We start from the raw sequence: 27861 nt of genomic DNA on the forward strand, positions 1-27861 counted from the left end.
GAGGCAATATCCATATCATGGTGAAGTAAATACAGCTCTAAGACTCCAGTGTGCATTTCTTGATCTATGGGTTGACATTGCTGTCTTTAACAGTATACCATGGAAATGTCTGTATTTAACAAAATTTTCCATCACACATTATGAGGAAACAAACAGTGTTTAGCTGGAAAGGATTTAGCTGGAAAATAGCACATAACTTCAAAATTCTGGAGAATTTTCTAAATTTACAACATGAATGCAATTAAGTCTCTCAGTTGATATGACCATAGCCTAGGTAGGGATATCATCAACTCCTCTGTAAACTAAGAACAAAAGGAGCTAAGAGTTTATATTTTAAAAACGGTTCTATTTCTCTTTTTCTGTGTTCATTCAATTTTTCTTTTGTTCACTTTCCATGTCTGTTCTCTATAGCTATCCTCATCCATTTTTTTCTTTTTTTTCCATAAAGATTTATTTGAAAGAAAGCATGTGCGCACATGCACAAGTGTAAGCATCAGTGGCAGGGGCTGGGGGTAGGTGGAGGCAGCAGGAGAGAGAGAAGGAGACTCTCCACTGAGCAGGAAGCCCAATGTGGGGCTTGATTCCAGGATCCTGAGGTCATGACCTGAGGTGAAGGCAAATGCTTAACTGACTGAGCCACTCAAGTGCCCCAACTCTCTCCTTTTTAAGCAGCCCTTTCTAATAAGGGAGCAAGTCACACTGAGGGAAGAATAAAGTGGTACTTCTTGCAAAAGGTAATTTCTATTATCTGTTGAAGAACTGCTCATTGCTAAGAATCTTCAATCTGAACACTGAACTTCCCAAGGGAGCTCCTCTTACACCAATCTAAGTAGCAGCTGAATTTTACCAGTGCCTTGTCAAAAGTTCAAGTGAAAGACAGACCTGTTCCTGGGTCATCTTCTGCAGCTCATTCTCCCAAGCTGCCTGGTCATCGTCCAAGTTATAGGAAGCTGGTGGAGTAAGTCCACGGAGGATCAGGGGGTCTCGGTCATGGCAGAGGGCTGTCAGGTGTCCAATATACAACTTTAATTTGCTTCTATTTTGGTCAAGTTCTAAGAGGGGCTGGATGATCTGAAGTGAAAAAATTGAGGAAAGTCAAGGTCATTCTGAAACAAGTTCAAATATCTTTATGCCTCCCAAGTCAAAGACAACTAAAGCTCCTCTAATCACCATTGACATCTTCAGGATTATAAAGAGATACAGTTCCACACACTCGAACATTTACACTGTCCCACCCAACCACTTCTGTGAGACAGGTAGAGAATGTTGGCTTAGTCTATCAATGCGAAACTGAGAGTTCCGTATTTAGGCAGGGGATTAAACACAGGACTAACTTGTTTTTAAAGAGATGACATTCCTGATATAGGAAGACTCCAGTTATCTCATGATTTGTCTTCCCATTTATTTGTGAGTGGTTACAAAAAACTGCTAGTGAAATCTGCTCACTGAAATCTGGACAACATATACTTCATGTGTTCCTTCACCTCCTGGAATGGAAGAAAAATCCTGTCTCTGGAGAAGGTGCATGTTTTTCTTGGCCATGAGATGTGATGAGTGAACTCATTACTAAATCTGCCTCATCCTGGCTTAAGCTCCCCTCATTCATTTCACAGAGCTATCCGATATTCTTTTTAAACAGTGATTGATAAATTCTTATATAACACCAAACACCTGACTCACAGCCAAGGACTCTGAAATTCTCTCAGTTGTAACAATGGTTTGATGTTTTTCTTGAAAAAACAGTCCTGAATTAAAAATTTTTTTGTATTTCCTTTACCTTGGATGAATAACTATCCCTTGACTCCCTTTGGAAGCACATTAAATGACAGATGGCTTCTGCTCCAGAATTTCATCTGACAGACCTCATGACAACACTCTGGTCAGGTACTTGGTAGTTGGTCAAAGCCTGGTGTGCTTAGGAAGAATCCGTCCCAATCTCACATCTCAGAATGCTGAAATGTTAGAGCAGCATCTGCTTGATATATAGCAGCTGTGAGAGCTGTGAAGCCCCATCAAAATGCTGGCAATTCTCACAATGTTCCCAGGGCATACAAGGCAGAGGTCTACACCTACTGCATGTCACTAGGCTGGCATTTTCGATGCACAGGACACCTCTGGCCCACCTCATGAATAAGGAGCTCAATAATCTTCATTTACAGAAACAAGGACTGGCATTACTTTCAAAAGTGACACTGATTTCTCCCTGGCCTCCTCAGAGGCCTGCTCTTGATTCTTTGTGTCTTTCAGAATTCTTTAAATGAACAAAGTTTTATATTTTTTTATTATGAAATCAATACATGTTTTATTCTGAAAAATATGGGGAAAAAGTATAAAAGTAGTAAAATAGTAATAAAGTAATAAAATAGGCTATCAGTGCTCCAACAAGACTACCATTTGCAACATTGGTGATTTTCTTGTATGTCTTTTTATAAACTTTTATACATCAGCTTTTAACACTTTTGCTTGATACACTGTTTATCTGTTCAGTGCTGTATTATAAGTACTATTCCAACATCATGTATTCCTGGAAAACATGGTTTTTAATGGTTGCTTTATAAATATACCACATTTCCTCTTTCTGATATTATTTCCATGAAATAATTAAGAGAGGGAACAGCCAGGGCTTAATGGCTAAAATAATCTTTAGCTTACTAAAGAGATCAGAGTTCAGAGTTTAGGCCTATTTAATATTACATATGATAGAAATTGAAGCCTGGATATACAAACCAGAGAAAGTAAATCAACTTAGCATTATTTTACTTTTTAAACTCACATACACAATTCTTTAAGATAAAGGTAAAACACTTGGGTGCTGGTGTGGAAGGCTCTTGGGTTCTATAAGAGAACCCTAGTCAGCAGGCTCATGGTACCAGTTCTATCTGGCATTTCCTACCTATGATAGACATATTAACACTGTCAATCACAGAAGGAAGGGATTGTTTCAATTAAAGCAGAGGATTTGGAAAGTTGGATGATTTTTCACAAACATCACCAATCTCTTGAAAAGAGTTGCATTTTATTTCTGACCACAAATGCATACTCACTGCAGAAAGTTTTATAAGGAATTCCAAAGCATAATCTTTAAAAGCAGTTTAAAAGCAGTATTTCTTTCTTTTTTTTTTTTTTTTAACAATTTTATTTATTCATGAGAGGCAGAGAGAGAGAGAGAGAGGCGGAGACACAGGCAGAGGGAGAAGCAGGCTCCATGCAGGGAGCCCGACTCGGGACCTGATCCCCGATCTCCAGGATCACGCCCTGGGCTGAAGACAGCGCCAAACTGCTGAGCCACCCGGGCTGCCCTAAAAGCAGTATTTCTTTAAATGCATGCACACTTTGCACTTCAGTAACTAAACTGCCTAGTCATGGTTCTATTACCACATACCCAACCCTTAAGGCCTCCACACAATGCATCCCTATTTCATTTTACTTTTTTTTTTTTTTTTTTAAGTTTGGCCTTTTCTTCCATAGACACACTGATAACAAATTTGGGGGTGGGAGTTCCCTTTTGGGATTTCCACTTATTCCTATTCTGTGTGTGTGTCTATAGTTGTTATCACATCTGGGCTATAAGGCTGAATAAGCTGGTATCTCAGATAATTAATGTTTGAATGCGAAAACTGGCATAGAAATGACCACAGAGAAAGGGGACAATGTGATAAATGGTAGTATTGGAGAAGTCAAATTTCTTATAAGTAAATGGAATTTAGAAAGACACTACCTCACCACATATGACTTGAGATGAAAAAATTTTTCGTTTTAGGGATTCCTGGGTGGCTCAGAGGTTTGGCGCCTGCCTTTGGCCCAGGGTGTGATCCTGGAGTCCCGAGATCAAGTCCCGCATCGGGCTCCCGGCATTGAGTCTGCTTCTCCCTCTGCCTGTGTCTCTGCCTCTCTCTCTCTCCCTCTCCCTCTATGTCTATCATGAATAAATAAAATCTTAAAAAAAATGTTTTTTTTTTCATTTTAGGTCCTTGCTCTTAAAGATAAATTTCATGTTGATTTAAATGCATTTCATGCTGAAGTGCTAACTGATTAAAAACCATGAGAGTCAAAACAAAAACAAAACCATGAGAGTCTTTTGCACTCTAGAATTTTTCAAAGTCAAATTTGAAAAGTTAAAAAATGATGGAATTTGACATTTTTTCCATGATAAAAATTCATTCCGTTGTAATAGCCCAGATGTCTGTCCTTTCTTTCCATGTTAAAGGAAATCACTTAAAAAAAAACAAAAAGAAAAAACCCCCCACAGAGTTTACTATGTGAAAGCATAGGAAACAGCCCAAATAGCATATTCCCAAATCTACCACTAAAAAAAAAAAAAAAAAGAAAAAGAAAAAAAAAATCACTTTGACCTCTCTGGGACACATTTTAACCATGTCAATCATGTAGGAAATGCCCTTATCTCTTCCTTTTCCCTTCTATCTGACTTGGGCAGGCCACTTAGAAAAGAAATCACATTTCCCACAAGGTGGAACTGCCACTGTCTAATCTCAAGAGGGAAGAGGGACACTTGCCAAGTAGAATGAGGGTGCCTTATAGCATCCATAAATTATGTCTTCTGTCCACATGTAACCTCAATATACTGCCAAGAAGTCTTACCAAAAAAGATCAGAAATGTGGTCAGGCCACATTAATTCTATAGTTATGCAGAACAATAGTTATACACCTTTTTTGGAAAAAAGAAGTTAAAAAGTGAACTTGTCAAGACAACTTCTGCTTATATAAAATATAATGCCAAATGGCAATATTCCCCCAATCCTATATTTACCAAATTGTTAAGGAAAAGAATTTAAATTGTAAAAAGGAATGAGAGACTTTTTGGTTGACATACAGATAGCTTTGCTTTGTTTCTTCTTGCAAGGATTTATTTGCTTACGTACTAGATTCTCAAACTGACTTCACAGGCCAGCATTTGATGACATATGCTGACAGAGGACAGTGATCTTCTGCAGTGTTTTTTTTAACCTCCTTCCCACTTAAGTGAGATTAGATGGGTAAAGGTTTTTGAGAAGACAGATGAGTTGCTCCTGTATTGTTCGATGTAGATTGTAACTGAAAATTCCAGAGTATTCCATTTCTGCAACCCATTTACCTCTGATATCTAAACGTACTTTCTTAGACCATTTGGCTCTTCATACCAAGAGGGAATGTGCAGAGTGAGACTCCTAATTAGTCCAGTATACAGCCTGCTTTTCTCTTCCCACTGTTTTCTGTGTCAGACATGTACTCTAAGTATAGGTTAATCTGTTGTAACACATTCTAGGAATTCATTTTGAAAGGAATGGGGTATCTTCACGATAAAGACTGAATGAATAAGTACTGAATATTATTTGGGACTTAGGCATTTGTCCTTGGGGTAACTCATATTTTGTTGTTTGGAAGATACCATTTAAAAAATTTTTTGGAAGATACCATTTTTTAAAAAACTAATATTTATTGATCATTTACTGTGTTCCTGGTAATTTATTTTTAAATTTACTATGATTCTTCTGTAGTTAACTCACTGCCCTTAATTGGCTACAAAATTTTTTTGTTCCTTTCTCTCTGCTGCTGAAGCTTTCAGATGCAGGTTCAAATGTCCACATGTTAACAGCATAAATGCTAGTGGTAGTTTTGATTTCTCACTGGGTTACCATTATACTTCTGTCCCACAAAGTAGGTACATCAAGAAAGTCCCAGAACAAGTAACATATTAACTTCCCACAGACATTACTCTCTTAATTGAATTCTTGTCCAGAGGCCCAGCAGAGAGCTAATTCTGAAAAGTAAAAAATGAAACAAGAAAATAAAATTCATCAATCTAGTTTCAAAGCCTTTTTCCCCTCAATAACTAAGTTTATCTTCTTGGTCAAAAAAGGACTTCAGCTTCAGAAAGATGAAGGATAATGTAAGTCTCTTCACAAAGGTTTGGAGCTTTGTATTACGTTTTCACTTAAGTGCAGCTATTCGGTGAAAGGATAGCGTTCTTAAAAAAATAGTAATCCTCATAAATATTTTTGCTACATTGATTAGATATGCTGCATATCAAATGACATATAGTGAAACTAAAGTTATATAATTCACTTAACATTTAGTGAATGCCTTTGTGCTGTGCCATTTCATATTTGGTTTAGTGAAGAGAATATTTAAAATAGGTGTGGTTCTAGTATACATTTAAAAAAATCATGAAATAATGGAACAAATGGTTGATTGTATATAAAAATTGAAATGCATTAAATTCATGATTTATCTTTAAGTTTACTTTTGAAGTTTACTTCAGGAAAACACTTAAATTGCTAAATAAACTTGGCCTCGATTGATTTCTTATAGATTTTATTTATTGCATCAAGATTTTATTTATTCATGAGAGACACAGTGAGAAAGGCAGAGACATAGGCAGAGGGAGAAGCAGGCATCCTGTGGGGAGCCTGATGCCGAACTCAGTCCTAGGAACTCAGGATCACGACTTGAGCCAAAGGCTGACGTTCAACCATTGAGCAACCCAAGTGCCCTGAGATTTTATTTATTTGAGACAGAGAGAGGGGAAGAAAGGGGCGGGGGGAGAGAATGAGCAGGTGGTGAGCGGCAGAGGGAGAGGGAGAAGCAGATTCCTCCCTGAGCAGGGAGCCGGATGCAGGCTCAATCCCACGACCCCTGGGATCATGACTTGAGCTGAAGGTAGATGCTTACCTCACTGAGCCACGCAGACACCCTCTCTTTGCCTTGATTTGAAGCTTAGCTTAACTTAGTCTTCATGCAAAAAGTTATAAAATTCAAGTTTTTAAAAAATTTTAATAGTCCCTGAGATCTAACCTTTTTTTTTTCTTTTGGGAGGCAGAATAAGAATCTTTTTTTTTTTTAAGATTTTTATTTATTTATGATAGACATAGAGAGAGAGAGAGAGAGGCAGAGACACAGGCAGAGGGAAAAGCAGGCTCCATGCAGGAGCCCGACGTGGGACTTGATCCCGGGACTCCAGGATCACACCGTGGGCCAAAGGCAGGCACCAAACCGCTAAGCCACCCAGGGATCCCCCAGAATAAGAATCTTAAGCAGGCCCCACACCCAGCATAGATTCCACCATGGGGCTTGATCTCATGACCCTGATATCATGACCTCAGCCAAAATCAAGAGTTGGATGTTTAATTGACTGAGCCACACAGGCACCCCTGAGTTCCAACTTCTTAATTAACTTTCCGATTTGAAGCCCAAACGGAAGGACATTAATGGATTCTCTAAATATTTTTGGTGTTACAGTCCTTACCCATTTTTAATCCTACCAAATAGAAAAAAAATACATACATTTGAGAATGGCCTCATTTGATACTTCTGCAAGAGGTACACTGAACAAAGATATGCCTACCAGGTCTGCACTCTCAAAATAACCCATAAAAAGGTCAAAACTTCATATCACTTCATATAGACCTATATGGCCCCCATCAAAAACCAAACCTTATTGTTAAAATTGAGAATTTGGGGAATTTTAATAGCTTTTGACTTAGTTTTAGAGGACTAGTCATTGAAAATCAATTCTATAGTAGCACAGCTGCTTTTCTTATAGTCAATAAACCTCCAAAATTTCAGGAAAAATTTACACATAACCCAAAATTAAAGGCAAGTAACTTAAAGACTCCAAATCCTGACCCTCACTTCATAACCATTTTTCACGTTTATCTACTATTTCATAGAATGTGACCATCTTACATTTATCTTCCAAGCCAAAAATAAAGATCATGACAAAAGGAAAACAATACAGAATATTCCTTGTGTTAGAAATATTTACTAAGTAACTCAAATATGAATTCTGCAGCAAATCAGAATCCTTTCTTCAGGGGATCCCTGGGTGGCGCAGCGGTTTGGCGCCTGCCTTTGGCCCAGGGCGCGATCCTGGAGACCCGGGATCGAATCCCACGTCAGGCTCCCAGTGCATGGAGCCTGCTTGACAGCCTCTGCCTGACAGAGGCTTGAGTGCAGACAGCCTCTGCCTGTCTCTCTGCCTCTCTCTCTCTCTGTATGACTATCGTAAATTAAAAAAAAAAAAAAAAGAAAGTTTTAGAATCCTTTCTTCAGCCTCCCTTACAGAAGACCTGCTATTATTACGACAGTTAATGAAAAATTTAGACCAGCTCAATTAACATTCTCAGGACTATATCTATATACTGGTGACAAAAATTCTCTCTTTAACCTAACTTTAGTTATGCTTCCCTGAACTCTCTTTTCAACTGCGCCTTAAATTTGTGGCTTCTGTGTTCATCTCTACATTGCCCAGCCCTAGCAAGAATTCTGCTAAATTGGTTTATTAAGAATCTCCCATTCTTGCTATTTAATTGCCATAAATGTCAGATCAGGTTCCTCATCCTGCACCATTCCCCAGGTTGATATCCGGCCTGCCTTTAGCATGGATCCTATAGGGTTAGTTTAGCCAGAATGCACTTCGCCCTGATGTGTCCTCTCAGTAAGTGACCATCTACTGATCCCCCCACCCTGCTCCCTACCTAACCATTTCCATTATTTTTGTTGTATTCACTTCAAAGATTATTAAGCACTATCTTTATTCCCACTGAAAAACTCCATTGCAGTGGTCCCTATACCTATCACAATGGCCCTGAATAAAGTCTGTCTTACTGTTTTTAAATGAGAATGGATATTTTTTTTTTCTTTAACATTGGGTAAAGGAGAGAAATAGTAAATACTCAGCTATCACTAGGAGTTCAGATCCAAGGACCACTGGGGTGAATAAATGTTAATCAGAAATCTTACCACAGGGATCCCTGGGTGGCGCAGCGGTTTGGCGCCTGCCTTTGGCCCAGGGCGCGATCCTGGAGACCCGGGATCGAATCCCACATCGGGCTCCCAGTACATGGGGCCTGCTTCTCCCTCTGCCTGTGTCTCTGCCTCTCTCTCTTTCTCTCTCTGTGACTATCATAAATAAATAAAAATTAAAAAAAAAAAAAAAAGAAATCTTACCACAGGGGATCCCTGGGTGGCTCAGCGGTTTAGCGCCTGCCTTTGGCCCAGGGTGTGATTCTGGAGTCCCGGGATTGAGTCCCGCATCAGGCTCCCTGCATGGAGCCTGCTTCTCCCTCTGCCTGTGTCTCTGCCTTTCTCTCTCTCTCTCTCTCTGTCTCTCACGAATAAATGAATAAAATCTTTAAAAAAAACAAACAGATGAATGACTTCCCCATTCTATAGTCAAGTTCCATGGCTATTTACTTAGGAATGAGAAATTATGAGGAAAAAATTCTAGGGATGGGGGAGAAAAATGAGGCAGTAGAGAGGCTCCTACTCTTTGAGTAGGGGAGCCAAATGAAAGCTGATGCTATGTTTAAAAGGAAAAAATTAGCTAGGCAGTTCGCCACAGGCAAAAATGGCAGCTTCAACTCCTTGCATACCTGTGCACATACCTGAGTACTGAAATTGGAACTCATGCTTTATTTGATCCTTTGAGATCTGGTGCCTAAAGTAACCCTGCTATAACTGTTTGCTACAGTCAAGTACAACAACACTTCCTGGTATGATTACATGACTGCTAGACAGATGGATTTGAAAAACAGTAACATACTTGTTGCCTGCTGGGCAAACCACAATAACAACCTATCACAACATCTCATTTTCTTCTCTTTCTAATGAAATGTACCAACTGCACTGGAAGTGGAAGAGAAGACCAAGTGGAACCTTCTAACCTTGCCAGTACGTCAACAAACAAGGAATGACATAAGAAAGGATGTGAAGATACATTATAGAGAGCACATCCATTGGCTCCTTCTCAGTTTATAGGAACACAGAAAAGAGTCAAGTGTGATTATCTAGTAACTATGAGATTGGATAGTTTATCTGTATAAGAGCTCCCAAACAGAGGCTAGTGTCTATAGGGGACTGTTTTGTGATTAGCTTATTTCAAGGTCAGTTTAAAGGTGTGTATGTGTACATCTTAAAGAGTTGAAGGGGTAGACAAAGATAGTTTGCCATTAGTCATTATTATTTCAACTCTAGTGTCAAATCAAATGCAATAGGACTATGTAGATATTTAGAAGTCCACTGTGGAATGCTCACAGAGAGGCTGTGGCCACTGAGAGGCTCATTCTAGCATAGCAAGAGATCATTTAATATTTTCTCTGTCAACATGGCTCCTCGTTAAATGATGCTTAACAAGAACATGGCCAAGGCAGGTATAAGTGGGAGAGAAGGAGTGTCTATCACTTGGAATGCATGGGACAACATAAATGTATCTGGAGCTATGTACAGATATCAGAAATGGGTGTCTGTGCTATTTAGAGAAAGATTATTTACATACAAGAATTTGATCTCTTAAAGTTAAAATAAGAAATAACCAGGAAACAAACTGACAGGTTAGAGACACATAATTTGGTGTGTATGAGAAGGCACAGTTATGTGCTTGCAGTGGCAGGAGGGTGACAAGGAAAAGATGAAAGATCTGAGTAAAATGGCCCTTAGCCATTTATTTTCAGCTTGAGCACAACTCTGCCAACTGAAAGGATAGGTGTGTTTCTGGATATTATAAAAGAGCACTTCAAGAACTGAAACCAGTAGCATGACAAGAGGCACAAAGGGTGACTCCTTAACTTCTTTTTCTCATTACTATAGATTGAAATAAAGCTAGGATCCTACTGAGGTCACAGTGAATTCCAGGAGAGGTTAGGGTATGCATCCCCTACTTTCACCCAAGCAGCATCACTATGCTGCTCTTCCTTTCCTCTCTACCTCTCTCCTCCTGACCTACCAGCATGAAGAATCTTTATTTCCATTCAAAACATACATATCAAAAAATATCAAATATCTGAGAATATAGGAGGGATCTTGGCTGCTCTGACAGAGGTATCCTTGGATATATGTCTGCCATAGTCAATCAGGAAATCATATTTATTTATTTATTTTTAAAGATTTTATTTATTTATTCATGAAAGACACAGAGAGAGAGAGAGAGAGAGAGAGAGAGAGAGAGAGAGAGGCAGAGACACAGGCAGAGGGAGAAGCAGGCTCCATGCAGGGAGCCTGACATGGGACTCGATCCCAGGTGTCCAGGATCAGGTCCTGGGCTGAAGGCGGTGCTAAACCGCTGAGCCACCCGGGTTGCCGCAGGAAATCCTATTTAAAAAGCAAATTCTTTCTGAAAATTTTATACACCATGAACAACAAATCCCACGGATTAACGATTTCTAAACATTACCTCTTTCACCTTTGGAGTAATCCAGGCTTTGGGTGGAAGAAAAAAAAATTTGGGGAAAACAAAAATTAGGAAGATGGTTTTCTCTACTCATTTTCTTTGAGAATAAAACCTCCCATACAGTCACTGAATTAATCTCCTCCCTCTAAAAGTTAAAATTGCTTAGCAAAACACAAACTCTGATGGATATCACCGTTTCATTATTACTAGTAGGCTGATGCTAAGCAAAGCTTTATTATTTGAGGATAAAAATGTTACTATGACAAAATAGGCTCATCATAAAAATACCAGAAATCCTACAAATTGTGACTGATGTTATATAACTTAACAGCTAGGGGGAATTCAGGATTAAGGAACCTGGGGCAGGCCAAGCCTTTTTGTGTATGTATGACTCAATTTTTGGAAGAAGGCTCCATGTGCCCTGATTCCCTCTGATCTGAGACAGGGCTTATTAAGTATTGATTAATGATCAACTCTGAAGTCTATGGCAGAGTACAGCAGTCCCAAAAGAATGCAAGGAACAGAGTGGTCAGAAAGAACAACACAAGTGCTCTGACAGAGCTGACAGATGCTGAGGGAAAAATGGCAGAGTTCCTAGCAAGTAAAAAAATGCCAGCAGACCAAGGGAGAAAGCTCCAAGGATCCAGAAATGGGAGTCCGTCTAGGCAGAAGCAGGTGAAGTTATGATATTCAACAGAGTAGGGAGGCTCCTAGTATAGCTGTAAAGTTACTTGATAGTGGGGGGAAAAGGTTATGTTTGTACAGAATTTTCATATTTCTTTTATCTACCAGGCTCTAGCCCCAGCTTTTAGTTCTCATGAAAAAGTTACCAAACCTATGGACCCACATTCAAATTTTTAACAGTTTTAGTGAGGAAATACAAAAGACATAGACCATGTTTCTGATATAATCAGAATACCTAACACATTATGGGTGTTTAGAAAATACGAAACAGGGATCCCTGGGTGGCGCAGCAGTTTGGCGCCTGCCTTTGGCCCAGGGCGTGATCCTGGAGACCCAGGATCGAATCCCACGTCGGGCTCCCGGTGCATGGAGCCTGCTTCTCCCTCTGCCTGTCTCTCTGCCTCTCTCTCTCTCTCTCTGTGTGACTATCATAAAAAACAAACAAACAAAAAAAGAAAATAGGAAACAGAATGAAAAAGTGAAGTAGAAATTCCAACTCTAAAGATGAAGCAAAGTGGAAAAGCAACAAGAGAATGTAGAATACATCTTTGCTTCACCATGTTAACCTGCTGATGTCATTAGTGCTCTTCTTGGTCTCCTTCCAGAGAGTATACTTTCAGTGTCACTCACAGCAACTAACAGAAAGAACAGCTCTCTCCATGCTTTAAGCAATCTGCTCAAATACAATTTGAGGGGTTTCTTCATACTCTGTTGCTTTGTAGGCTTCAGCAGCTGAAACCTTATATATTGAGCTGTTAATGCTGATAAGAAATAGAAAGCCTTAGATCATCCACAGGAAACAAAGTCTTTCCCATCTTCATCTAAGCAGTAAGGTCTCATTTGGTTTGGTGTACTTCTGTATTTGTCTATCTTATAAACCATATTCACATTATTCCCAGATGTATCATTTCAAAGAATACTGCAAAGCCATTCTAAGCCTGACATTTGTGTCTCAGACTATCTTGTGAATTCAGTGGTTTATGTTTTATGTACCCGACGGTTTTCAGATTTCCCTGATTTCATTAACATGTCCATCTAAACGATCATATTTTTCTGTGCAGAAGAATAAAACATCAGGTTCATGTATTACTTAACACCCCCCTCCCCACCCCCATACTGTATGGTTTCATTGGCAGGCATCAGGCTCCTCTGAGCTGGAAATCCTGCATCCCAGTGTCTCTTGGAGCAATTACAACTTGTACCTTCCAGGAAACCACATTTGTTTGCCTGGCTGCTTGCCTTACCTGCTTTCCTGTTAGTTACTTCACTCATGAAATTTTTTGCTAGTTAACTATGGAATTAAAGTAATGTAGATGGTCCTCTGTATCTTATGATCTTACTTAGAATCTTACTGACTTGAATATTTGGCAAAAGCTGCTGTGGCATCTCACATCTTACAGCACCACACTCCAAGCAGACACAGTAGCCTCCATTCTTTAGTGCCAAGGAAGGCAATGTGGCTAGCTGTGGCCATAAACATAACTCATTCAAACATGGTAGCCATAAGCAGGCAGGGCCTTGGCTGGTAATCATGTTAATTACTGGGCATCTAGTTTCAAAGACCGGTGAAGAAAGGCTTTTTCACCCAGAGGCTGCCCTTACCAGAGTCAGATTTGTATCACTGATGTTATCTGCTATAGAACATTTGCACTGAATTGGTAGCTCTGTGAGGAAGTGAAAAACTCTACAGCAATACCGTGGAGTAGTTAAGAACATTGGCTCTGGAGATTGGTTTAATTCCAGGCTCTGCAACATTCTCACTATGAGACCTAGGACAGTTACTTTGGGGACAGTGTATTTTACGGGGTTGTAATAGTCCTGTGTCTACTATATAGGAAACTCCTTAAAAAATTATTAACTATTATTTTCAAGAATCTATTTCATCATCTATAAAATGCATTCAAGTCCATGTAAAATATAAGTAATTCTTCATACCTTTAGCTGACAATTTTTTAAAAAGATTTTATTTATTTATTCATGAGAGACAGAGAGAGAATGGCAGAGACAAAGGCAGAGGGAGAAGCAGGCTCTATGCAGGGAGCCTGATGTGGGACTCGATCCAGGCATCCCAGGATCACGTCCCAAGCTGAAGGCAGACGCCCACCACTGAGCCACCCAGACGTCCCTGACATTCTTTTCCAAAAAAAAATTTATTTATTTATTTATTTGAGAGAGCAAGTGAGAGAAGATGAAGGGGAAGGGGCAGAGGGAGAAGGAGCAGCAGACCTCCTGCTGCACAAGGAGCCTGACATGGGGCTCCATCTTGGGGTTCTGGGACCATGACCTGAGCCGAAGGAAGGTACCCAACTGACTGAACCACCCCAGTGCTCCTTTAGCTGACATTCTGACCCTGAGGACATTTTAACCCTATCATCTGTATTTAACTCCGCCAACTACTATGGACAGTGAGATAACAACATGGGAAATGTTGAGCAATAGGCCAGAGGTTGGTAAATTACAGTCCATGAACCAAATTTAACACCACTGCCTGTTTTTCTATAATCCATCATCTAAGAATGGTTTTTATGTTTTCAAAGGGTTGAAAAGAGAGAAAAGAATATTTGATAACATGTAGAAATTATATAAAAATCAAATTTCAGCACCCATAAAGTTGTATTAGATCAGAGTCATGCTCATTTATTTACACATTGCTTTCACACTGCAGCAGCAGAGCTGAATAGTGGTAACAGAGTGCAGAGTTCATAAAATATAAACTATTGACTGTATGAATCTTTATAAAAAAATCTGCCAATCCCCACAATGGATCAACTGCAGACGATAGGGTTAATTGTAATATTAAGAAATTCTTACAATTTTCTCAAAGACTAGTTAAGAAATAAGTAATAATTACCATTAAAAAGTTCAATTCATAACTACAATGAGATTATTACCTTACTCCTGTCAGAATGGCTAAAATAAAAAACACAAGACACAAAAGTTTTGGCGAGGATGTGGAGAAAAAGGAACCTTGTGCACTGTTGGTGGGAATGCAAACTGGTACAGTCACTGTGAAAACAGATGGTGGTTCCTCAAAAAAATAAAAAATAGAACTACCCTATGATCTAGTAATTGCATTACTGGCTACTTATTAAGAATACAAAAACACTAATTCAAAGTGATACAGGCACCCCTATGTTTATTGCAGCATGATCTATAATAGCCAAACTATGGAGGCAGCTCAAGTGTCCATTGATAGATGAATGGATAAAGAAGATGTGGTCTATATATACAATGGAATATTATTCATCCATAAAAAAGAGTGAAATCTTGCCATTTGCAATGACATGGATGGAGCCAGAGTATTATGCTAAGTGAAATAAGTCAGAGAAAGGCAAACATCATATGATTTCACTCATATATGGAATTTAAGAAAGAAAACAAATGAGTAAAATAAAATAAAGGAAAGGTAAACCAAAAACCACACTATTAACTATAAAGAACATGCTGATGGTTACCAGAAGGGAGGTAAGTAGGAGGATGGAGAAAATAGAGGATGAAGATTAAAGAGAATACATTTATCATGATTTAAAAAAATGAAATGAAAGAAAAATCAATTCACAATGAATATTATTTGCATCAAGAGTAATATCGAGGGATCCCTGGGTGGCGCAGCGGTTTGGCGCCTGCCTTTGGCCCGGGGCGCGATCCTGGAGACCCGGGATCAAATCCCACGTCGGGCTCCCGGTGCATGGAGCCTGCTTCTCCCTCTGCCTGTGTCTCTGCCTCTCTCTCTCTCTGTGTGACTATCATAAATAAATTTTTTTAAAAAAGGAGTAATATCAAAACAAAACAAAACAACGGTGAAATAGAAAAATGAATTTGGCAATAAGCATAGAAAGAAAATTCAGTTGCAGAAAGTTATAATTAGTAAAATCTGATATGGGCAAAACTCTGAATGATAAATAAAATCATTATACATTATATATGGAAAAGAACCGATACTAAAATGGTTCAGTAAAATAAGAATATTGAAAAAATTGGATGTTTTCAATTACACATATAGAAAATTGATAAAATTAAATGGAATTAACTTAGTTTCAGCTCCAGCAAATATTCAGTGAAAATTCCCTGACAATGGGTCTATCTTGATTTAAATGTTTGTGAATATGTCAAATATTTCTATCGAGTCAAACATTCTCAAGGTTAAACAAAAATTAAACATTAATGGGATCAAAACAGCATCCTGTACTCGTTTTCAGGACAGAACATAAAAGATGGGAGGAATTTTAGAGATCATGTAGGTCATCTACTCCCCTTCTCCTCACTCTACTTTCTAAATAAAAATTTCAAGACCTGAAGAGGTAACATGACCTGTAAATATGGGTAGGAGCTATGTTGCTCAGTTAGTGGCCATACATCACAGCTTGATGCTTCTCACCTTGAATAATTATAGAACATGCAGGCTTTATTAACTGCTTTTTAATCTGAATAGTCCCTGTGGACAAGGTAACTTTTTGAATGGTAACCAGGCTTTCAGACTGTGTTCTCTATTTTCTTTTCTTTTTTTTTTTTTTTTTAAAGATTTTATTTATTCATGAGAGACACAGAAAGAGAGAGGCAGAGACACAGGCAGAGGGAGAAGCAGACTCCATGCAGGGAGCCCAATGTGGGACTCGATCCTGGGACTCCAGGATCACGCCCTGGGCCGTAGGCAGATGCCAAACTGCTGAGCCACCTAGGGATCCCCCGTTCTCTATTTTCTGAACCAAAGATTAGAAACAATCTGGGACATTTCTTAGAAGAATTAATGTTTCTTGATACTGAATATATTCCTGCTTCACTAACTCTTCCACCACTGCATCCATTCTGGCTTTCAACATTACTCTCTAGGACAAAATAAGAAATGAATCTTAATTGGCCTTCTTGTTTCCAGTATTCTTTTTTGTCCATCCTGTATAGACTGCAAAGGCACACTAAGGTCTTCATGATCTACCTGCTGACTGCATCAGCCTCATGGCTTGTCATCCCCCTATCCTGACACGTGGGGTATTTTAATATAAGCCCATGAATTCTAGGACACACCTCTTTTCAAAAAGGAGAGCCTAAAATACTCTGCTCCATTAAATGTGGGATGGTCTTAGTGACCTGCTTCTAAGGAACAGAATATGGTAAGAGTGATGGTATGTAACTTTTGATTCTAGGTCACAGAAACCATTTGTGGCTTCATCCTTGTTCTCTTCTCCTGAATCATTTATTTGGGGTGAAGTTAGCCACCTTGTGGGGGAGAAATCCATTTGGCGAGGAACTGAAGGTTCTTGCCAAGAACCAGCATGAACTGTGGATGAGCCATCTTAAAACTGGATGCTCCAGGGCAGCCCTGGTGGCGCAGTGGTTTAGCACCGCCTGCAGCCCAGGGTGTGATCCTGGAAACCTGGGATCAAGTCCCAAGTCAGGCTCTTGCATGGAGCCTGCTTCTCCCTTCTCCTGTGTCTCTGCCTCTCTCTCTCTCTCTCTATGTCTATCATAAATAAGTAAATCTTAAAAAAAAATCTTTAAAACTGGATGCTCCATTCCTATCCCAGTCAAGTTTTTGGATAACTGCAGTCCCAACTGACATCTTGACTGTAACCCCATGAGACATTCTAAGTAAGGACTACGCTGTTCAGAGGTTCCGGAATTCCTGACCCACAGAAACCACTGAGATAATAAAGGCTTACTGTTTTCTTCATGCTGCCAAGTTCGGGTTAATATGTTATGTAGAAATAATATACACCTTAAGCACTATCCATCATAAACTAAGAGCATACTAAATTTGTTATGCTGTTTATGCTTCTATGACATTGTTTAAAATCATATCTGATGGGGAAATGCCAACTGCTTCTTTAAGAGGCAGCTCAAGTGTCACCTTCTCTGTGAAAATTTGAGTCTCTTGTGGAGGCCTGGGCGGGCTTTCCTATTCTTTTCTTTTGAGAAAATGTAGTTTAGTATTTGTTGTATAGTCTTGAAACATATATTTTAATCCATATACCTAAAGCAGTATATGGATTGGGAGTAGACTCCCAATAAATATTTTAGAGTTAGTTTTCTCATTTCAGTCAGTTTTATTTTTTTTTTATTTATTTTTTATTTTTTTATTTATTTATGATAGTCACAGAGAGAGAGAGAGAGAGGCAGAGACACAGGCAGAGGGAGAAGCAGGCTCCATGCACCGGGAGCCCGACGTGGGACTCGATCCTGGGTCTCCAGGATCGCGCCCTGGGCCAAAGGCAGGCGCCAAACCGCTGCGCCACCCAGGGATCCCATCATTTCAGTCAGTTTTAAATCAAATGATAAAAATCTCAAACTACACTTACAGAATTATTCTATGTGAAGTTAGGACTCAGATGTCAATGATAAAGGATTGTGGAGAATGGGGCTTTCAGTTTGTTAAAACACGAAGTGAGGAAATCAACATCCTGGTTCAATTTCTGGAAGATAAAACAATATGAATGCTAGATTTTAAAGAGTGACCCACCAACAAAATGACTATGAAAATCTAAACATTTAAGGTATTTTCATTTAATACCCAAAATGCCAAAAGCAAAATTTGAATTATTTTATATTGACATGAAAAGGAACCCAGATAGTCCAAGTGCTTTCTAGTTTTGCCAAATCCCTTCTCATGCAAAAAGTCTGTGATTCTACTCTTAAAACTGAGGAAGAAAAAGTAGTATATGTTCAATGTTGACTATTCTTTCAATGAAAAGAAATGAAGTCTTGCTAACAAGTGGTTTGCCTTAAAATCTGAATTTTCACCAAAAAGAACCAGCCATCTGTTTTGAATATTTTAAAGACTAACCCCCATTTTGTGCTCTGCTTTGATCTCCCAGGATAATAGGAAGACAGTGATACAGTCCAGCTACACCTCAATCAAGTGTGCTCATTTAATTTATCTCAGAAATGCTGACTGCCAGATCCAGCTGGAAACTTTAGCCTCGTCATCCTCAGATCAGGAAGGAGGAAGACACATCAATGGAGAATAACTCTTTTGTTTTGGTTGATGATGCATTTTTGTATCCAAGAAAATATTCCTTTAACCCAAAACAGATAGTAATATTAAAGACAGGGAGAATGTATAGAAAATAACAAATTAATGAGAAGCTGAGGACAAGTTAATGAAAGGAATACTTTAGAACCCTATTGTAACAAGGTTGTCTAATAGTTCAGATAAAATGTGATTCAAATCATATCCTCCAGGGATGCCTGGGTGGCTCAGCAGGTTGAGCTGATCCTGGAGTTCCAGGATCGAGTCACACATCGGGCTCCTGCCTGAAGCCTGCTTCTCCTCCCTCTGCCTGTGTCTCTGCCTCTCTGTGTGTCTCTCATGAATAAATAAATAAAATCTTAAAAAAACAACAAATCATGTTCTCCAAAACATAACTCTATAAAATAAAAATGTGATATAATAGGGAACTGCCAGGCCGGTCTTCCAAAATGATTAAAAAGGGGTCCTATCATATGTTCGCTGGTAGATGTGGGTGGTGAACTTAATGATGTTATTCTAGAAGGTACCCTAGATATTGACTGGAGCTAAAATCAAGCTGAGAAACTGATACACATGAATGGTGTCAGATTATAGGATAAATAACTTATTAAGATTAAATTAAAACATTAAAAATATCTACTACTTAAAATGCATAAAACCTTAAATAAAATATAAGCAACTTTCTGGGGTGCCTGGCTGGCTCAGTCAGTAGAGTATGCAACTCTTGATTTTGGGGTTGTGAGTTCAAGCCTGACATGTACCACTGTGCAAGGTGTATAGCCTACCTTAAAAAAGAAAAAAAAAAAAAAACATGTAACTTTCCTTTAGGGTAAAAACTCACCAGCTTTTTCATTCAATAAATATATATTGAAAACTGCAGGGTCCTCATGTTTTCAGTTGACTGTGAAAATTATGTAAGATGTGAAGAATTTTATTTTACACAAAGTGCAAGGATATTTTAAAGATTTATTTATTTGAGAGAGACAGTGTGTGTGCACTAGCAGGGAGAGGGGCAGAGGGAGAGGGAGGACCTTGGAGCAGACTTCCTGCTGAATGGAGTGCCCCACATGAGGCTTGAACCCAGGACCCTGAGGATCATAACTTGAGCAGAAATCAAGAGCTGGATGCTTAACTGAGCCTAAACTGCAAGGATATTTTTATTGCCCAGGATAAATGAATGTTTCAATCACAAATTATATCCCAAAGAGGAAAAAGATAGCTTTTCCTCATTAGTCAAATGGTCATAATCATTAAGAACCAATGGATCTGAGAGCATATATTCCACAGACATTTAAAACACTGTAATTTTGAATCAGAGAAATAAATCATATGAGTCACAAGATAATGTCACCTTAAATTATTCAGCAAAAACTACAAAAATGTAGGATGTATACCTGTGGAACACTATAATCATGTCTTCAGAAAACAGAAAAGTCTCTCTCCCAAATTACTTACAACTTTCTCATGTAGTCTAAGAGGTCTTTATGTCTGTTAAGCCCATGTAATCATTACGCCTGTCCAGAATTACTTTAGAAGCACAGTGCAAGGTGGTAGCTTCTACTTCTTACTATTGCCTGAAAATCATTCTCAGGTCAGAAAATTCCAGAAGAAGAAATCACCTGCCATCATGGGGTGCTTCTGAAAGGTAATTAGGTCTGATTTAATGTGTGTGGCTAATTTCCCATGACTTGAGGCCTTGGAGAGGTACCGATATAGTTGCTCAGGAATACTGGTAAACTTGAACAATTCAATTAGAGATTCAGGAAAGAAGATTAATTTCTATTGCTGCAGGAAAAATTAATTACTAGGATTATGGGTTCCTTGTGCAATTAATGTTAGGAAAGAGGAGAAATCTGTAAAATAAACCATAGCATCAATGATCTCATAAATATTCTGGGGTTGTATCACAACCACTAAAACTGTCATTGCCACTATCATTTATTGAGCACTTCCTGTGTGCCAGGCAAAGGGCTAAATGCACTAAGTATCTTACATATTTAATCTGCACAATAGCCTTTGTTGCAGGTTTTATTATTGCCGTTTAACAAATGAGGAACTTGATGCTGAGAAAAGAGGTTAAGTGATTTGTGGGAGAGTATATAGCTACTGGGCAACATTCAAATTGGGTCTAAAGACAAAACATGCTATTTACCATCAAGCTAAAAGGCTGTAAAAATAATACAACTGCCTCATAAAGGACACAAAAGAAAAAATATTTTGGCAGTTTCATAGATGGGAGGTTACTACATTTTTAAGAAAGTAGAAACCTGTAAGTGCACAACTGTGCATGTATCACAATTATGACAAGAACACACATCAGAAAGACAGTAACAGTGGACTGTGAGACAACAAATATTAACTGAGGTTGTATCAGGGTGGTGGGATTATGGCTAATTCTTTTCCTTTTTTCTTTTTCCTTTTCTATTTTCCAAGTTAAGTGGTTAGTGTTGACTACAAATTCTCCTTTTCTCAATCCCCTTTCCTATAGCCCACCTGGCTTGTCCACTGGCCTTTTCAGGACTTGGGGCTCTACTCTTCACTCCTCTGCAACACGCTGCAGCCCCCACACCTCAGGGCCAGGGTAGCTGGGGGAGCAGCAGAGTGGACAGTAGGTGTGGGAAAGTTGGTGGTCCAGCTGCTACCCCCCATTAAAATACAAAAAAAAAAATCAGCATCTAAAGTGAAATAATCATAAAGTGAAAATATATCCTCAAACAGCCCCCAAGATCCCCACAGGGGTAAGCAGCATCAGGTGGGAGGCAGGTGAGGCTGGCTGGGCCACCGCCCCTCCCTACCACCCAACCCAGGGGCTCCAGGACTGTGAGTGCCAACAGCCCAGGCAGCCCCTGGCTCAGAAAACAGTGACTTGGGCCCTGGCAGGAGGGGAGGGGATCCGAGAAGGTAGGGTGGTCAGGACACCAGTATAAGGCTTGGTCTGGCCAGCCATGCTTGGCAAAGGGACACATGATGACATGTGCATGCGAACGCACACACCCTGGAAGCATCTGCCTTGCCTCGGTCCCTTCCTTTGATCACCACTTCCTCAAGAGGCTCACCAGACGTGGGACAGGGCAGGGATACAAAAGCCTTTGGAGAGTGGCCTCCTCCTTCAAGGCCAGCCTCCCTGGATGGGGACCATTATTGCTTTAAAGGAATAGGGAAGGGACAAGAACTGCAGCCCAGGTTAGGATCCTGAAGGATAAGGGCTGACCCTCTTCACTCTGCTGGGAACACCAGCTGGGGCCTGGACCTCGGAAAGCTGCCCTGAAGGTTCTGTTCCTTTTTCCAGACAACAGAGGTCCTGGAGGTAGGGTGAGGCCCTCCCCTGCCCCCTAAGTTGGTCCTGGGGCCCAATCTTCCTCAGCCAAGGGGCCCGAAGGTAGGGTGGGAAGGCAGTCTCTGACCCTCTTGCCTCCCAGCTGGGGTCCAAACCCAGTCCCAAGGCAGAAAAATATTTTGATGAATTAAAAAGTACCCAAGGAGGGAATGGGCTCAAAGGAGCAGGCAGTAGGTGATGTCAAAGGGCGCTCTGGTCTTTGATAAAGGCAGCCATTTGGCCCTGGCCCTCATCCTTTTCTGAGTCAGATGGGCACTCTTCCTGTCAGGCTTTGGGGGGCAGCCACTTACAGGAGATGGCAGGAGGGGAGGGGATCCGAGAAGGTAGGGTGGCTCATGATGTACACCTTCACCCCCCGGAAGCTGAAGCCTGACTACAGCTGCAGGACCAGGAAGATAGTGACAAAGACTAGCATGATGAAGGTGTAGCTGAGGCTGGCCACCACCTTGGGCAGGTCTTATATAAAAGCTCAGATATGCATCAAGACACCAAGGTTTCACATAAAGGAAGTCCTCGCATAGTTACTTATGCACTGTGTGTGCATTCTGACAGGTAGAAAGGAGAGAGTGTACACACACACACACACACACACACACACACCTAGGAGATACAGTGAGGCCTACTCCTTTCCTGCTTCTGGAATGGAAAATGGAACTGGGTATGGCTTTATCTTCATGGTAATCCAGTTCTAGAGGACTCTGTCCAGGTTTTAAGAAAAAAGTAGTGAAAAGGGGTTTGAGATATTTCTAGGCTAGTGACCAGTTACCAGAGAAATCCTAGTTGGGAATAAGATAAGTAAATTCACCTGGAGTTGTGGCTCCTGGGGGCCTAAATGTTCTAGTGGGCTATTAGAAGAAGGGCAGAGGCAGTCATCTTGAAGGAATCCCAACACTTACAACACCTCTACGGCGCAAAAATGTTTTTCTAAGAAAAAGTGGAACCCTTGGGTGCTTGCTTCCAATATGACCAAGAAAAGAAGGAATAATTACCATGAAGAAAAGGGCTGCCAACCATGTGCAGCTTATTCGTTGCACCAACTGTGCCTGATGTGAGCTCTAGCAGTAGGCCATTAAGATGTTCATTGTTTGAAACACAGTAGAGGATGCAGCCATCAGAACATTTCTGAAGCAGGAGTCTTTGACACCTTTATGCTTTTCAAGCTGTAAACGAGACTTCTCAAGCTGTTACTGCAGGAATTATGCCATTCACAGCAAGGCAGTCAGGAATGGTATTCGTGAAGCCCAGAAGGACCAAACACCCTTATCCTGATTTAGACTTGCAGGTGCTGTCCTATCACCTTTGCCAAAGCCAATGTATGGAGCTAAATTTTTAAGTCTGATGAAAAGCTATCCTCTGGGGGGAAAAATGGAAATTCTACTTTAAAAGAAAAGGAAAGAAAAAGAAAAAAGTTGGAGATAAAATCTGGTTCAATCACAGACATTCTAAATTATGAAAGGATAAAGAAAGGTAAGTTGAATTTAGAAGTATAAAGGTAGGGACGCCTGGGTGGCTCAGTGGTTGAGCATATGCCTTTGGCCCAGGGCATGATCCTGGAGTCCTGGGATCGAGTCCCATATCAGGCTCTCTGTATGGAGTCTGCTTCTCCCTCTGCCTCTTTCTCTGTGTCTCTCATGAATAAATAAATAAAATCTTAAAAAAAAAAAGAAGAAGTACAAAGGTAGACAAAACATGGTGAAAAAAATTGAGGCATGATTATCATTAGGAAATAGAAGCAGTATTCTATTTCTGTGATCATGTTTATAGAGCATTCAAATCTCACCAGCATGTACTACTTTATCTTACTCTATCAACTATTATAGTCCACAAAACATATAGTTGTAGTTTGAATTTGGCAAAAAACTGCAGCCTAGAGCAAAGGTTCTAGAATTCTGAGAATATCTGCAAATTATCACAAAGCATGTGGGCTTCAGAAAATGTTGATTTTTTGGAAGAGTGACTAATCCAGAAATATTGAAAGTTGGTGTTAAACAGAGATTTGGTGTCAAACAACTATATCCCGCTCCCATCAGGATTCCCTAAAAGGAACATTAAACATGTTCTAAAAACTAAAAACAAGGACTACTTGTATATACTTCAAGTACCACGCAAAAGCTGTAGAGGAGGGTGTGCTAGTTGTGTGCAGGTCACCAAATACCTATTGTTTGTATAGCAAATTATGAATTTACAAACAACTTTCACAGTCATACTGCCTTAAGAGAAATACAATAGTTACCATCACACTCATTTTAGAGATGAATAAACTGAGGTTCTAAGAGGTTAATGAATTACTTACAGTCTCTGACCTTCATTCAATACTTTTTTATTTATTTTTATTTTTTATTTATTTACGATAGTCATACAGAGAGAGAGAGAGAGAGAGAGAGGCAGAGACACAGGCAGAGGGAGAAGCAGGCTCCATGCACCGGGAGCCTGACGTGGGATTCGATCCCGGGTCTCCAGGATCGCGCCCTGGGCCAAAGGCAGGCGCCAAACCGCTGCGCCACCCAGGGATCCCTACCTTTTTAATTATATCAAACAGCTGTCTATATTTTTCTTGGATAGTTCATATGAAACAGAAAAACAGACATATTTGAACTTTGAGGAATTTAATATCTTAGTGCATTAGGGCCAGAAAAATGATAGTTGATCCTAATTCTGAGTCTGTCAGAGAAAAACAACTTTGGCAGTTGAAAGGTTGTGCTAAAAGCTAAAAGTTCTGTTCGAGTCATGTAAACAGATCAACATTGTCTGTTGACAATAATTGCAGTTATTCTGGAAAGCCCAAAACACATCAAGGAGGAATGATGTGCATGAGAGCTTTGTTCATAGAGGAATAATTATTTTTGTAACCAATACCTTTTCTGTCTCTTCCTTGCTGTGAGATAAGGCTGAATAGATACAGATAACTGGCACCTTTCTTAGTTGAATGAGATTCAGGATCTGGTGAAGCTGGTGAGAATGTTGATGAACAATGCTTGTTTCTGTGCTCTGTTTATCAAGGACTGTTAGCAGCTTGGGGGAAAGAGGAAAACAGAAAGTAGAAAAGGATATCATCCACTATTGCAGGAAAATATTACTGTCCCCCCAGGAGACGTAGCAAAGTCACATACCAAAAAGTACTCTCACTTCCAACTATTAAACACAATCCAGCACAAGTGTCTTAACAACATTACACATGTACCCTTTATATAACAGAAATACAAATTTGAAAGAAATAATTCCTGGTAGAAAAGAATCCTAACTTTCTTCTAGTCTAAGCAGCAAAGTGCTATTCCAAAGTTAAAAAGATTAACAACCAATTGAACAGAAAGAAAAGAGGAAAAAAAAAAAGTTTCTTAGGTTTTAAAGATTCAAATAAAAGCTTCTTGAGGTCCCAAGCCATTCTGATATTTTCCCTGCTTATGAGTTAGTGAAGTATATATATCATCATCTCTTCTCAAGACATAATATTTCAGCAGATAGCCGGTAAAGAAAACCAGAAGGGACTACTTCACTGTTTATTTCTCTTTAAAATCTCAAAACCAATCTAAGAGGGAAGTTCATAGCAATAAATGCCTACCTCAAAAAAAAACAAGAAAAGTCTCAAATAAACAATCTAACTTTACACCTCAAGGAACTAGAAAAAGGGAAAATGAAGTCCAAAGGAAGTAGTAGGAGGAAATACCAAAGATTAGAGCAGAAATAAATGAAACAGAAAAAAGACAATAGAAAAAAAAATCAGTGAAAATAAGCTGGTTTTTTGAAAAGATAAACAAAATTGACAAACAATAGCTAGACTCCCCAAGAAAGAAGAGAGGATTCAAATAAATAAAATCAGAAATAAAAGAGATGTTACAACTGATACCAGAGAAATACCAAGATCATGAGATTACTGGGCATAATTATATGCCAAAAAATTGGACAACCCAGAAGAAAAGTATGAATTCCTATAAACATACAACCTACCAAGTTTGAATCATGAAGAAATAGAAAATCTAAACGGACTAATACTGAGTAAGGAGATTGAATCAGTAATCAAAACCCTCCCCAAACAGAAAAAACAGAAAAGCCCAGAACCAGATGGTTTCACTGGTGAATTCTATCAAACATTTAAAGAATTAACAGCTGGGCAGCCTGGGTGGCTCAGGGGTTTAGCGCTGCGCCGTCAGCCCAGGGCCTGGTCCTGAAGACCCGGGATGAAGTCCCACGTTGGGCTCCCTGCATGGAGCGTGCTTCTCTCTGCCTGTATCTCTGCCTCTGCCCCCCCCCCCTCTCTGCTTCTCATGAATAAATGGATAGGGTCTTTAAAGATAAATAAAGAATTAACAGCAATTCTTCTCCCACTTTTTAAAAACAAATAGAAGAGGGAGAACTCTTCCAAACTCATTTTATGATACCAAAATCAGAAAAAAAAAAAAGCCATAGGAAAAGAGTAATTACAGGCCAATATCCCTGATGAATACAGACACAAAAATACTCAAGAATATACGAGCAAACTGAATTCAACAATACATAAAAGGATCATACCTCTGATTGGGATTCATTCCAATGATGGAAGGATGATTCAACATTTGCAAAATTAGTCAACACAATACATCACACTAACAAAATGAAGGATAAAAATCATATGATCATCTCAATAGAGGCATAAAAAGCATTTGACAAAACTAAACATCCCCATGTATGATATAAACTCTCAACTAAGGAGGCAGAGAGGGACCACACCTCAACATAATAAAGGCTACAGTTAACATATTTCAATAACAAAAAACTGGGAGTGCTTCCTCTAAGATTAGGACAAAACAAGAATGTCTATTTTTACATTTTTCCAGCATAGTATTGGAAGTCCTAGCCAGAGCAATTAAGCAAGAAAAAGACATAAAAGCCATCCAAATCAGAAAGGAAGATATAAAACTGACACTGTTTGCAGATGACATAATATTATATAGAGAGAACCTTAAACACTATAATAAAAACTGTTAACAACTAATAAATGAATTCTATAAAGTTGTAGGATACAAAGTCAATACACGAAAACTTTTTGTGTTTCTACACACACAATAATAAAATATCAGAAAGAGAAATTAAGGAAACAATTGTGTTAACAAGAACGTCAAAAAGAATAACATATCTAGGAATAAATTTAACCAAGGAGGTAAAAGACCTGTATATTGAATTTATAGTAAAACATTAACCAAAGAAGACACAAATAAATGGAAAGATATTCCAAGCTCATGGATTGGAAGAAATGACATTGTTAAAACGTCCATACTACACAAAGCAATCCGATCTAGGATTCAGTATAATCCTTATCAAATTTCCAATGACATTTTTCACAGAAAGAAATAATCATAAAATATATAATGGAACCATGAAAGACCATGAATAGTCAAAAAAGTAATCCTGAGATAAACTAAAGCTGGAGAAAGTCAATATTCAAGAAGTATTTACCGAAGGCCTATTATTTGCCAGACAACATTTAAGTGTCCTCTACTGTCACTCTATATTGCTCCTTGTTGATTTAAGACTAATAAAATATTTTCAAGACAAAAGGCATTCTTAGAAATAAAGATATTTCATAAAGACAAGAACAGTTTAATAAGAGTACAAAACAATCATAAATGGTATACAAATAATAACAGCTTCCAAATGCATGAAGCAAAAATTGAAGAATTCAAAGAATGAATTAAAAAATTCCAATCATACTCAAAGATTTTAATAATTCTTTCTCAG

The 27861-nt window shown here is 39.1% G+C and overlaps 1 protein-coding gene across 14 annotated transcripts in view; it reads right to left on the reverse strand.

The window, feature by feature from the left end:
* Positions 1–27861, reverse strand: part of ERC1 (ELKS/RAB6-interacting/CAST family member 1) — a 527112-nt gene that overhangs the window by 44363 nt on the left and 454888 nt on the right. For 8 of the 14 annotated variants that reach the window (XM_055315461.1, XM_055315467.1, XM_055315465.1 and 5 more), the window contains one exon: positions 883–1071. In XM_055315461.1, coding sequence (XP_055171436.1) covers positions 883–1071 — 189 coding nt within the window. Of the gene's footprint in view, positions 1–882; positions 1072–27861 lie in introns of those variants that run through there. The other 6 variants (XM_055315474.1, XM_055315472.1, XM_055315473.1 and 3 more) reach the window with 1 other exon arrangement.

The sequence above is a fragment of the Nyctereutes procyonoides genome, unplaced genomic scaffold (genome assembly GCF_905146905.1).
Source record: "Nyctereutes procyonoides isolate TBG_1078 unplaced genomic scaffold, NYPRO_anot_genome, whole genome shotgun sequence".
Lineage (NCBI taxonomy): Eukaryota > Metazoa > Chordata > Mammalia > Carnivora > Canidae > Nyctereutes > Nyctereutes procyonoides.